Source organism: Notothenia coriiceps, unplaced genomic scaffold (genome assembly GCF_000735185.1).
Source record: "Notothenia coriiceps isolate Sejong01 unplaced genomic scaffold, NC01 NC01_scaffold00024668, whole genome shotgun sequence".
NCBI classification, from domain to species: Eukaryota; Metazoa; Chordata; class Actinopteri; order Perciformes; family Nototheniidae; genus Notothenia; species Notothenia coriiceps.
In genome coordinates, this window is record NW_011357369.1 from 3387667 (window position 1) to 3400509 (window position 12843).

The 12843-nt window shown below is 40.9% G+C and overlaps 3 protein-coding genes across 3 annotated transcripts in view; 1 reads left to right on the forward strand and 2 right to left on the reverse strand.

Annotated features, from left to right (window-relative positions):
* The window catches only part of psmb5 (proteasome 20S subunit beta 5), a 17495-nt gene extending 13679 nt beyond the window's left edge, over positions 1 to 3816 (reverse strand). Inside the window, exons 1-2 of the mRNA XM_010782963.1 lie at positions 3563 to 3816; positions 1213 to 1519 (exon numbers count right to left, since the gene is read on the reverse strand). Of these exons, the coding sequence (XP_010781265.1) occupies positions 1213 to 1519; positions 3563 to 3787 (532 nt within the window). The 5' untranslated portion in view covers positions 3788 to 3816. The remainder of the gene's footprint in view (positions 1 to 1212; positions 1520 to 3562) is intronic.
* An 883-nt stretch (positions 3817 to 4699) lies between these two features.
* Positions 4700 to 5737, reverse strand: LOC104955687 (proteasome subunit beta type-11). The gene has a single exon (XM_010783073.1). It carries the CDS (start codon positions 5735 to 5737, stop codon positions 4700 to 4702), a length of 1038 nt encoding a protein of 345 aa, XP_010781375.1.
* Positions 5738 to 6747: 1010 nt separating this feature from the next.
* prmt5 (protein arginine methyltransferase 5) overlaps positions 6748 to 12843 on the forward strand; it is a 56673-nt gene continuing 50577 nt past the window's right edge. Inside the window, exons 1-10 of the mRNA XM_010782965.1 lie at positions 6748 to 6909; positions 7244 to 7362; positions 8169 to 8254; positions 8882 to 9016; positions 9105 to 9217; positions 9329 to 9378; positions 9494 to 9657; positions 9742 to 9903; positions 9988 to 10065; positions 10431 to 10489. Of these exons, the coding sequence (XP_010781267.1) occupies positions 6812 to 6909; positions 7244 to 7362; positions 8169 to 8254; positions 8882 to 9016; positions 9105 to 9217; positions 9329 to 9378; positions 9494 to 9657; positions 9742 to 9903; positions 9988 to 10065; positions 10431 to 10489 (1064 nt within the window). The 5' untranslated portion in view covers positions 6748 to 6811. The remainder of the gene's footprint in view (positions 6910 to 7243; positions 7363 to 8168; positions 8255 to 8881; positions 9017 to 9104; positions 9218 to 9328; positions 9379 to 9493; positions 9658 to 9741; positions 9904 to 9987; positions 10066 to 10430; positions 10490 to 12843) is intronic.

The window sequence follows — 12843 nt, forward strand, 5'->3', positions numbered from 1 at the left end:
AGAAAATTTGAGAAACGGAACAACTTTTTGGAAGTATCTCCGTTGGCGTCTGGCAGCATTCAGAGTAATTTGCACACAATTGGTTCAAAGCGTCAGAGCGCACCAAGTCATTTCATTGGACAGAGAGGCATTACTATGAGAAGCTGGTCCCACAGGAATGCGTTCAAATGTTTTGTTTGCTAACCTTTAATTTATCCCAGATTGGTCCCATTGAGATCATAGATCTCTTTTCAAAGTGTGTAATTTGAGGAAGCTGGCGAAATGGGCGAACGCAGATAAAGTTAGTCGAAAATCCTCCAGCATCATTGGAAGTCTCCGGTTTTGGGAACATTTTGTTCCGCAGTTACGTACAAGGATGAAGACAGGTGGACCGAACCAAAGCTGTTTGTCGCATTGTTCATCTAAAATTGGTTACGCGGCTGCATATACATTCAAACTTGCACACTCATTTGAAAAGGCATCACCTGAAACGTGGAATATCACCGGGTACCAAAAGAAAAAAGACTGAAGTGCAAACCCAACTCCCGCAGCATTTAAGCTCCACCACTTCGCAAAACAGTTCAGACCGAGCCAGCTATTACAAACGCCAAAATATCCTTATGTTGTCATGTTAGCAAAGCCGCACCTGGCTGTAATTCTGCTACCTCTGTCCCTAGCGAGAGGGTGTTCTTCCACAGCCAGGAGACCATTGTCAGTGCCAATCAAAGATCGTGCCCTTCCGGCAGGCAATGTGGAGAAGTACATTTTTCTTTAAAAAAATGAAAATACCAAGACAAGCAAGTCATAATGTCAAACTGGCGTGCTTAGGTACTAGTAACGGAACAGTTCAAATACAGATTATTTCAGTTCATTTCGAAATGCTGCACCTTAAAGTTTATTTTATTATATTTTGTATTTATTTGAGTGAAACCGAGGTACGTACCGAACCAAAATGTTTGTAAACCATTACACCCCTAGTATCTTCATAGAAGGTTTGTAGACAGGTTAAGTATTTAAATGGCTCCCCTCCTCAATAGCATACTAATAAACACCAAATCCGTAATGTTAACTTCGTGGACATACTATGCTATGACTTTTTCGAAAAGAAAAAAAAAGTATTTTTTTATTCATGATATTTTTAACCTACTATACTTTGTTTTTAGTAGAAATGTAATTTTGGTTAATATCCTTAAGTGGGATATATGCACATATATATATAGCTCTTATATTTACCTGGTCCTCTCTTGTCCCAGCCGCACACCATGGTTCCCATGCTGAGGCCCATGCCCTTGTACTGGTACACCATGTTGGCGAGCAGCTTGGAGGCGGCTGCCACAGAGATGCGCTCTTTGTTGCGGAGCTCGTAGATTCGGCACTGGCGGGCCAGCAGGCGCTCCCAGAAGCTACAGTCTGCGGCTCCTCCAGCCATGGTGCCCAGCAGGTAGGGGTTGATCTCGATCACCTTCTTCACCGTCTGCGAGGCGATGTAGGCGCCCGCTGTGGCCCTGGAGTCCACCGCCACGATGACGCCATGCTGGAACTGAGAGCAAACAGCAGGGGGAACACATTAATGAAGCACAGCAGGAGGGGAACACACACATAGAGCAATCACTGATGGATCATTGTGTACTAGGGCTGGACGATATATCGTGTCGTGACGATAATCGTGATATGCGCATGCACGATATTCACATCGCAGGACGTGCGATTTAAAAAAATACCAATTGTATAGCATGAAAGTTCAAGAAAGGATGGTTTGCAGGGGGGAAAAAACTATCGCAATAAATGCCCCACTCCTGAAGCCTCCATGTGTCATGAAAATGGTGGTGGCTGCTATCTAGTGACTAGATGAGACTACTTAACATCACACCAAACACAAGTCCACCTTTAACTGAGCAGTGGAGACATGACATCCTGCAACTATGATGGAGTACATTTCAAGCCTAACGTTAGCTTTCAGGCTATTTCATTTGAGGTGAGGATTATCCTGCTGAACAAAACATCTAAGTATCATGAATGTGCACCACTCTATTAGCTTATTCCAGACAAAGCAGATATGTGATGCTGTTGTCAGAGATACAATATAAGGCTCTGCCAGAAAGTCACTGAATAAGATGGAAGACCTTTGCTCTCCCCTCTAAAATCCTCTAGCACTGAAGTGAAGACAACAGATTTGGGAAATGTCTCCCGGGGAGGTTTTCATCTACTGGCACTCAGGGATTAAGGGATAAAGTTGGCGTTATTTTATCTTTCCTTTTTATCAACAAATCCCCTGAAGAGACCAAAACCTACTGCAGGGAGTTGGTTCAGTATTTACAGTGCTCTGCTTGTGAGCCTGGCGGAGTGGAAAAAGCTGGCTGCTTTCCGCGCAATAAAAGCATATAATCACACAATGCAGTATTATGTGTATAGTATCTTTGTGTTGTGGTCTTTATACCTTTTTGGCAACAATGGTGATTTGTGGGCAAAAAAGCAGCTCATATATTAGACTTTATCTTGTTAGTAGCATGAATTAATTATTGGTTCTGCCACTTTCATAGGACTTTTTGATGATGTTACAAAAATAATAGCTTCCAGCTATTCTTACAGTGAAAAGTAAACACATCTGGTATCACTTTAATTATCTTATAAAGCCTTCCTTAAGTATTCATAGCAATAGTGATTCTTTTCTCAACATTTTTCATAAACCAAATATTGTTTAAACTGGCATCTTGAAGTTGGACTATTTCAAAAACATGCATTACTCCTCCAGTTGAATGTATGCCTTGTTCTGAAATCATATGGATATCACCTGGTATGAAGAATGATGGAAACTCAAAGTTGGGATATGTGTTGAAAAACTGCATTTACAGAATAGTCCATTCAATTTACAAATAATAAAAGTGAGAACATAATTGTGATAAAACATGTGGTATGCTTTTCTCTTTCCTGCGATAAAGGAATATGTTGCTGTAAAAATATGTAAAATACATATTACTAATAAATACGTTAATTACGTATATAAAATCGTTCGGTGCACAGTTAAATATCATGGAATATTAAGGTTGAAAACAAAGGATTGACAGCTTTTTATTATATTTCGCAATACACAAAGAAAGCACAAAAACGTTGATAACCAATTTAAGGTCATATTTATGTTAAGAAATCTTACTGTATTTATCTAGTTGAACCAGACAGAAGCTATGTGTGGATGCTGCACAACTGTCATCTTGTTTCCCATTCATGCAGATGCAAATACAGCTAAATAGCTAGTCTTGTGAAACCTATAAAATAAATAACTGCCATGGCTACACACAAAAATGATAAATCTACGTATAGCTACTTGCTTTTGGAGCAAGAAAAGTCCAACAGAAATCATCACAAAGCTAACGTCATGTGAACATCTACAGTGAGATAGCGGTTTGTAGCCTTGCTAGCATGCTAACCGTCGGAGATGTGTGTGAGATTAGTGTTACGTTAACGCCCAATCATGATGTTTACACTTTGAATGACGTAACAAATGCTTATTTTGACAACTATACTATATGTTAGCGTTGTACCAGTACGATACCAGCCAACTACTATCAGCAACTAATTAACTTACTTTAAATGCTAAGGTGGTGGTTCCATGCAGGAACTCGATTTTCCTCTCGACGCCATCCTCATCCACGGCACACAGCGGGTTTCTGACGGAGAAACTCAGACCGTCTCCCGGCGTAGCGTCAAATCCAAGACCGCTCTGTCCGGGTGCACAACCGAAACTATCAGGTTCACAATTATCAAAAGAAAATTTCGCACAATCACTGCTCAACACACTTGCAAGAGCCATCTTTGAAACTGTGTGATGAACCAGCAACTTCCGCCGGGTAACATTTATTAAGTCATGCTGAGGAAATAACACAGCGCCCCCTGTATGTGTGGCGGGCTGTACCGATGTAGCCGACAGGTGACATAAAGATAATTAACTCAAACAACACACACATTAACAAAAAGAAACATTTCAAGGTTAAGCAATTTTATAATAGCAACTATGCTTGATTATATGAGTTAGGAACTAAATATATAGGTCAGAAAAGTAGAATAATTCCAGAAAAGGTGTCTGAAAACACAATTTCTATACACTTTAGCCTTGGGCTGTGCAAAATATCGATATTATATCAATATCCTGATATGAGACTGAATATGTTCTTGCATAAGCATAGATTGTAATTTTGAAAGCTGCTTTAAAGTAAAGTGCGGTAATTTTCAAAAATTACCAGACATGTAGCTTTCATATTATTTGACTTTAACAGGTTAAAGTCAAATAATAATATAATAATAAATGGTAAAAGCATGCATGCTTTTACCATTTAGTCAAAAAAATGATATTTTATCTAAATACTCAATGTGCAAATATTGTGTGAAAGCTTCAATGGTCATGTCTACAATATCGTCACAATACCAATATCGAGGTAAGCTGTTCGGTCAAAAATGGTATTATGATATTGTTCTGAAATGTTGTGATATTGGATGTACATATACAACCCAGCCCTGCTTTAGCCCTCCTGAACACCCCATTGTTTTTGCCTCATCCCATACACTATCACAATAGGGATATCAAGGTAAGCTATTTGATCAAAAATATTGTGATATTGTTGGGTGATGTTGTGATACTGTCCTGACATTTTGTGAAATTAGATTTTCTCATATAACTGCAGCCCTACATTAGCCTCCCATGACACACACCCCCCCTTGTTTTTCTTTATCCCAAAGCATCCAATGCAGTCTCTCTTTTTCTTTCCCCCACTGTCTTCGTTCTCCTCTCCATGTCTCTATAATATTCCTCTTTCAGCTCCTCTCTCTTTCTTCGGCTCCATCCCTGGGCTGTGACGTGGAACAGGTCCACGTTGTTTCCTGAGTAGGCATCCCTGTGAGTGGCTCTGAACACTGCTTCTCTTGCCAAGGAGACAGCCTCGTCTTTGCTCAGGTTCCACCTCAGCCTTCCATCCAGGACTCCATAAGCGTAGGGAGAGCCTGAGCCCACAGAAAAAACGTCCCCCTGCAATCGGGCACCATCGCTGCACACATAAATCAGCTTTGGGCCCCTGTTAGGGGATGAAGGATACGCGATTGCAGAAACATCTTGGCTACTAAAACCAGCAGAGGAGCTATTGTCAGTAATGAAGGATGAGTCAGTGTTGCCTGCTTCTTTATCCCAGCCACACAGTGTAAGAGCCACACACACATCAGTCCCTTTAAAGGGGTGAAGCATGAATGAGAGGAGCTTGGCAGTGCCACATATTGAAAGGCAACGCCTGTGCCGGAGTTGGTAGAGTCTGATCTCTCTGGCCAGAATTCGCTCCCACAGCATGCAGTCTGCACCGCTCCCAGAGGAGGTGACTACTAAATGGGAGTGAATAGGGGTAATTTTGTGAACAGCTGGACACGCAACCAATCCCCCGGCACTGGCACGTGTGTCTGCAGCTGCGATGACCCCACCTTGGAAGATGAAACCCAAAGTTGTTGTTCCATGAGACAGAGGGAAAGGCCTGCGGACCGTCACTGAATGTTTGGATGGTGAAAAATGGGATGTAGATCTGTGGTTGAAAGGGGAAGAGTTTGGCAAAGATGGTAAAAAGAATTGCAGCGGGATCCCACTGTCTCTCCCAGATTTCTTCAGTCCCCTAAATTCTGCGCTATAACAGTCGAAAGAGATGGCTGTGTCCTCAAAATGAGAGGCAGGAAAGCACTTGCGATGCAAAGGAGTGTCTTGGAAACCACAGATGTCTTCCAATGCCATAGCTTAAAAATTAGGAAAATACAGATAGATTTCTTGATAGGTTAATCAGATTGTCTTTCCCAGAGACAGGCGGACAAAATTATTATTTACAAAAAGATTAAAGCAGAGTCCATCTATAAAAAAAACTGGTCAAACAACATCAGAAACCTTTTTGTTTTTGTAATGTATCCCACTTAAACTCACTCTCATCTAACACAAAGTCTGAAAGACCTTGGTTTTTCCCTTTTTATAGACCTCCCAAATATGACACCTTGCTCAAAAACACGTTAGGCCTATCTTCAAAACCATTGGAGTTGACATAAGTGATATTTTATCCCACCATGCTGTGAAAGTAATATCCAGGGAAGCCTTTTTCTGCACACCTTATACGTTTTGCAGAATAACAGTCATCTTGTTAGTTGTGTGTGCAAGTTCGAACATATTTCTTTCATCATTTTCAGTTTGCAGTTAAAAAAAGGCACCAACCACCAGTATCAGCAAAATCTTCTGAAAAAGCCTGCTTTTTATACTGCGACCTGTGGAGTCTAAAATATTGCCCTATGCTCAACCTGCTTTGCCTGAGGGCCACTTTTCCAGGGGCCGGTTAAAAGTCTATTTTGATGCTTTTTGAAAATATATTTGCTATGGGCCTACTGAAGCAATTTATGAAATTGAATATCCTCTCGCTAAAAATACAACGTTTGTTATTTAGAGGATAGGCCTATGCCTAATTCAGCTTATAATATCAATCTGACAAAATATTGTATTATTACTAAATGTGACAGTTACTATATTTAACTGTATTAGAAAACAAAATACGAGCAGGATATTTCTGTAGAAAGACAATTAATAAATGGACACAGGCTTTGACATGAAAACAGCAACAGTTAAGTTCAGGGTTCATAAACTATAGAGCAGTTATCGCGATCTTTTACGAGAAATGTAACTGTCCTACGTGCACAGCCATTTTGGGTATACATCCATCTTGCTACCCAATGAGTATTTACGTCTGTGCAGATCCAAGATGGCGTCAGTTTCCTCGTAAGATAGAGCAACTAGGGGGCCCCAGCAAAATCCTTTCACTCTGCGAATACCATGGCGTGTGGCAGTACCGGGAGCAGGGTGTCCTGCGGGAGAGATTTGAATTGTGTGCCGGAGGTAGCTGACACCTTAGCTGCGGTTGCCAAACTAGGGTAAGGACAATGCTGTGCTTTGCAAATCATTTTTAAGTGCAAGTTAGCTTTAGTGGAGTGACCTGTGGTCTTCTGGCACTATGCCGTGCACGGGTATGCTAGCATCATGCCTATGCGTGATGCTTGCTAAGCTAGCCGGTGAATTACCAACACGTGCCCAATCACAATGATGCTTCATATTGTTGGGAAGTGTTTATAATATTCATATAGGCCTGCCTAATAGTATTGTGTGAGCTGGCTGGAGGATATGTGACTAAACTGTTTAGCATATCACCTCTACTTGTAGTTATAAAGCATACCGATGTTAAAACGCTGTTCTTTCTTTGCTGCGCAGGTTTGACTTCCTGTGCATGCCCCTGTTCCACTCGAGGTTCAAGAGAGAGTTTGAGTTGGAGCCCGCTAAAACCCGATCCGGTGCCCATACCCGGTCTGACCTGCTGCTGTGTGGCAGAGGTTATTAATTCTTCCTTCTCATTTTCTATAACGCCATGCGTGATTAGTCATTTACCTATTCTACACGCTTTACAAATAACATAAATACTGTACACCACTGTATGCTGTGCGAGGCCGATGATGGATTGGGATTTCTTTTGGAAAATATGAACACAAAGCTGGGTGTTTCAAACAAACACGCCTCCTAAAGTCATAGATAGTCTTTAAAACAAGTGTGAAAACCTATATTACAATAAAGAGACAAAATCCTATAGTGCTACTGCAACTACTTTCACATTGTATGGGAAGTGAAAACCAATGGAGGAATTTTGAGCTTTCTTTGTCTAAATACATGTTGCAGACCCTTAAGGTTTCTTGAATGAAAAGAAGAAAAACTTTCCCACTCAAAAAAATCATAGCTTGAACATTTATTTGGAATAGATGTATAATATTTTAAAAAGTCAACAAATGTATTTCGTCTATTAAATCCATGACATGACCTGGCAGATCTTGGCTTTTCTCCATGCAATGTCAGAGCTAGACATTATAATTATTTTTCCCTAATTATCTTAATCTAATGGTTCATAAAGCAGACCAAGTATTGAAGACAATCACGGTATATCACAGTTGTATGAAATAAAATAAGCCAAGATGCAATAATGAATAAAAAGTAACATTAGTACATTTTTCATCTGTTACTTTGCTTATATATATATTTTATTTAATAATGTTATTATTGAGATATTTTTTGAGTCAAGTGATTCATAAGAAACTCTAATCAGTTTTCAGTTGATGCTATGTTAAACTTTCCATTTTGCTTTATCTAGATTGGAATACTCTTATTGTTGGAAAGCTCTCTCAATGGATCGATCCAGATGCAGAAGTCGAGGCCGAGCGCAGAAACTCAGAAGCTGTAAGTTCCTTATCTTGGTCCATTTCTGTAATGTATACGTGGATTTTTAATAGGGCTGTATGATTTTGAAAGAAATAACTGATTGGGAATGTTCTGACTATTATTGCAATTGCAGTAAATGCTACAGCACCACAACACTTTATACAGAATCATATTTTCACCTAGAAATATTGAGACTGCGATAACATTTCGAATGGCAGCCATAAGGTTGATAGTTAAAAAGGATTCTTTGACCTCAAGCTTTATATAATTATTATATATATATTTTATATATATATATATCCTTTATTTAACCAGGTAAAAGACTCGTCGAGATTAAAATCTCTTTTCCAAGAGTGACCTGGCCAAGAAGGGCAGCATGAACAAAGTTACAACAAGATTTTCTATTAGTGAACTTATCTTGTCCAGTCTTTCCTCTCAACCCCGTTTTGCTCTTGTCATGAAGTGTCTTTTAGCTTTGTTTTTATCCAAAGCAACTTGCATACAATTCAAAGTATTTTGCATATTGACAGTCAAAGTCCATTTCCCCCTGAGCCACAAATGCCCCGTCATGCTCATCCCATTTCCCCCCTGAGCCACAAATGCCCCCGTCATGCTCTCATCCTTCTTCCCCTGTGTTTCTCTCAGGCTCTGACACAGGAGTTAAACTTCTCCGCCTACCTGGGTCTGCCTGTCTTCATGCTCCACCTGAAGGGCCCTCACTGTGCCAATCTAGCCCGCCTGCTGCTAAACCACATCCACACTGGACACCACACCTCAAATGTAAGGCAGCATTAAACATCTCGACACCCACATTTAGATTTCTTAAAAGCTAAATTCATCTTCTAACTGTTGTACTCCTCTGATGTAGTTCTGGATACGTGTCCCGCTGATGGCGCCAGAGGACACGCGGGAGGACTTGATTGAGAACGAACCGGGCCCTTGCGTCGATGACACAGGTGTCGACGAGAAGACCTGGGGCTGGTGAGTTTCACACCCACTCTCTCAGCATCTGTCTGCAATCTCAAATAGCCGCTTCTGATTTCCTTTTTGAAATCGTGACTCATTTTGTTTACTCGCCTCTGCTCCCTTTAGGTGGCACTCATTTAGAACCCTTTGTGATTACAACAAGAGGATCTGTCTCGGTAAGAGCGCACAATGTGAAGTACCAGCTTGGGGCAAAGTCAGTGCATTTAAGAAATAATTATGATCGTGTCTGCTACTGAAATCTACTCCCCTCTTTTTTTGGTATTCCTGAAGCTATTGAAGTCGGAGCAGACATGCCGTCAGAAGCTGTGATCGATAAGTGGCTCGGGGAACCAATCAAAGCGGCCATTCTCCCCACCAGCATCTTCCTAACCAATAAGAAGGGCTTCCCTGTTCTGTCGAAAGCCCATCAGCGGATAATCTTCAGTCTTTTCAAGGTATAACACCACAGATTCAAGTGGAATTAATCAAAAGAGAAATTGGGAAGTGTTATAATAAAACAAAATCTATTTTTTTCTTAGTTGGAGGCCCAGTTTGTGTTCACCGGCACCAGCCGCCACACTGAGAAGGACTTCCGCTCCTACCTGCAGTACCTGGAATACCTCAACCAGAACCGTCCTGCCCCTAATTCATATGAACTCTTTGCCAAAGGCTATGAAGACTACCTGCAGTCCCCCCTCCAGGTAAGGAAATGCTCATCTCATTGAAAAATTGTTATTTTTTAACCCTTAATGATATACACTAACAGTGTTTGTTTCTCTCTGTAGCCACTCATGGACAACCTGGAGTCTCAGACATATGAGGTGTTTGAGAAGGATCCTATTAAATACTCTCAGTACCAACAGGTAGGACCTTAAAGTCAGCCATTCAAATCACACGCACTCTACTTTGTATATGTAATTTGGCAACATAATCTACGCTCTTGGTTTGTAAAAACTCATTTTAGGTAGCAAGCTTATTGTGTAGCATTGGATTGATAACATACTTAAGAAACAGTCTAGATGGTGGCACTGTTATAATAGTTAATCTAACCATTCTTAAACTAATTGAATGTCCTATCCAGTCAATGTTTGCATTTGTAAGTGAAGGAAGAGCTTATATGACAATGTTTCTCTTGTGTAGAATTCTCACACCACTGACATTTCTTTGTTTGTGTGACGTTATGCTCAGACGAGACCCACAACATGTGGTTTTTTCCTTGTGTCTACAGGCTGTATATAAGTGTCTGCTTGACAGAGTTCCAGAGGAGCAGAAAGACACAAACGTTCAGTGAGTATCTGTACCAAAACAAACAATTAGAATATATTAATTTGATTGTCAAATTGCTGCTATTGTTACATTTGCAACCAATAGACTCTCCCACTGAAAAAGCGTTGGGCTTTAAATGGGTCTAAAAATGTTGAAATTGGTTTGAAAGAAAGCCAAACACTGGACACTTGATATACCGAATTTGACCACTAGGTGTCACGCTAGGCTTAGCAGCCAGCATGACTTTTTTCCCCTGTTGCCTTGTCTGTTTTCTTGGAATGTTCCATGATGGTGGCAAGCACGGACACACCTGTCCAGCGCTTTTTAGTTTAAGTTCTGTAAGACTAACTCAACCATATCTGGTCGTGTCATTCAAATACAAATATTAACTTTCTGAAAAACAAACACAATCTACGCATCTTATGAACTCTACTGAAATGTCATCTCTTTCATGTTGACAATCACTTCAGCTCGGCTGTAAATTGCAGCCCGACGCTAGCAGTTCCGGTTATCCATTTACCGACAAAATTCCATGTTATTTTTATCATGTCATATTGCGTTGTTAGGGCGGTGACGCTGCTGACACAGGTTTCTGAAGTAGCTAAAAAAAATAAAATTGCCAGGACATGTCTTAAAGAGCAATCTACATTTATGCTTAAACTTGCTTGAAAATTACAATTAAAAAAAAGTGAATATAGGATTTGATATGTTTTACGAGACGTAAGGGCAGGAATTCAGAGGGAAAGGAGCAATTTTGAACTCTGCTCTTAAAAACGGCTTTTTTTTAAGGTCATACGTCAAACGAGTCATATTACATCACAAAGGGTAAACATCTCCGCTGTCTGACCGAGGGTATAGTTAGTAGTTGCGTTTTAGTGAGCTGGTATTTTTCGGTAGTTTTACATTGTATTTCACCATTTGTAATGGTGCAGTATTGTGTTTGTGCAGGTTGCACAACTACCAGCCTTTCAGGACATCGAGTCCACAGTTTCCCTCACGGGTAGGGATGGGTACCGAGAACAGGTACTAAGTCAATACCGGTACCTGATTGGACGGTATCGGTATACCGTTAAGCCGCTGGACAAACGGTGCTGCTATCGGTATATCTGTTACGTCTACTTCCTTAGTTTAACTTTAAACCATTCTGGTTGGTTGGGAACCCTCATCCCGTGTGATGTATCCGGTTTGAGACCCCTCTGATTGGCCACTGTAAATGCCACTCCTCATCTCTCTCAACAGCGGCTCTTAATTATTGTTGTGGAGACTCCCGCAGGCATGGCGGAACAGAGCGAAGCGATCCAAGGTCTGGATGCACCTTTTTAAAAAATGTAATTGCGATAGTGACAAGGTGCAATCTGTCCAATTATTGCTTGTAAAGGGGTGACACAAGCACTTATGAAAGCATTTCAACCGACACTCATTGAATCCTTAAACGGTGCAGCAATACTGCTAGTGCTAATAGTGCTAGCGGGCTTCAGCCGCGCCGTGTGTAAATATGACCTGAAGCGAAGGCTCGCAGGGCAGGTTAGCTGCTGCGCACTCACGGGTAATATGTTTGTTTACCTGGGTGCAGTCTTGCAGGCAACATCGCCTTGGTCTTTTTTTAGTTTATTAACACCAAATTATTGAAAAGTATCGATAAGAGTATCGAAAAATACCGATACCGATACGCGAGTAACGGTAACGGTATCGATAAAATCCTAACAATACCCAGATAGCTAACTTCACGTGGAGAAGTGACCGTTAGCTAGCATTCTGTACTGACGCCGGTAGCATTCACCTACACATACTCTGCACAGCTTTATCACTGAAACCGTATTACATCTCTCTCACACCACAGCTCTAATCTCTCTCCTCCTGATAGGTGTTATTTCTTCTAAATCCGTTGGACTGCTCCTGGTTCTTGGAGTTGTTCCTTGCAGGCTCATAACTATAAGGTTGTGGTCCGTCGTATGCATTCGAATGAATTCATGTTCAACTCTTCTGGTGTCTCTGTGTCGAAACTATCATTGAAGGATCCATGTTTATCGCAGATCGTTACAGTATCGAGTATCTCGCGTCTCCCCTCTGTCGGATCCCCCCATGGTTACGTCACACCCGGGAGGATCACGTGCCGAGGCTTTTTATCGCGGAAGTGAACATTTCTTACAAAAACGACGCAAGATTCACTGTAGTGTACATTTCTGTATATTATTTTTGAAAATCTAGTGTATTCATCATTTTCCTACACATTTTTTCACAGGTGTCTTTAACCTGGAAGTTGCCTCCTTTAAAGGTCACCATGTCATGCTTTTCCGGTTATTACCCCTCCCCTTATGTGTTATTTTTTAGCTTATTTCTGCATGTAAAAACAGTCTGCAGGTCACAAACCCATC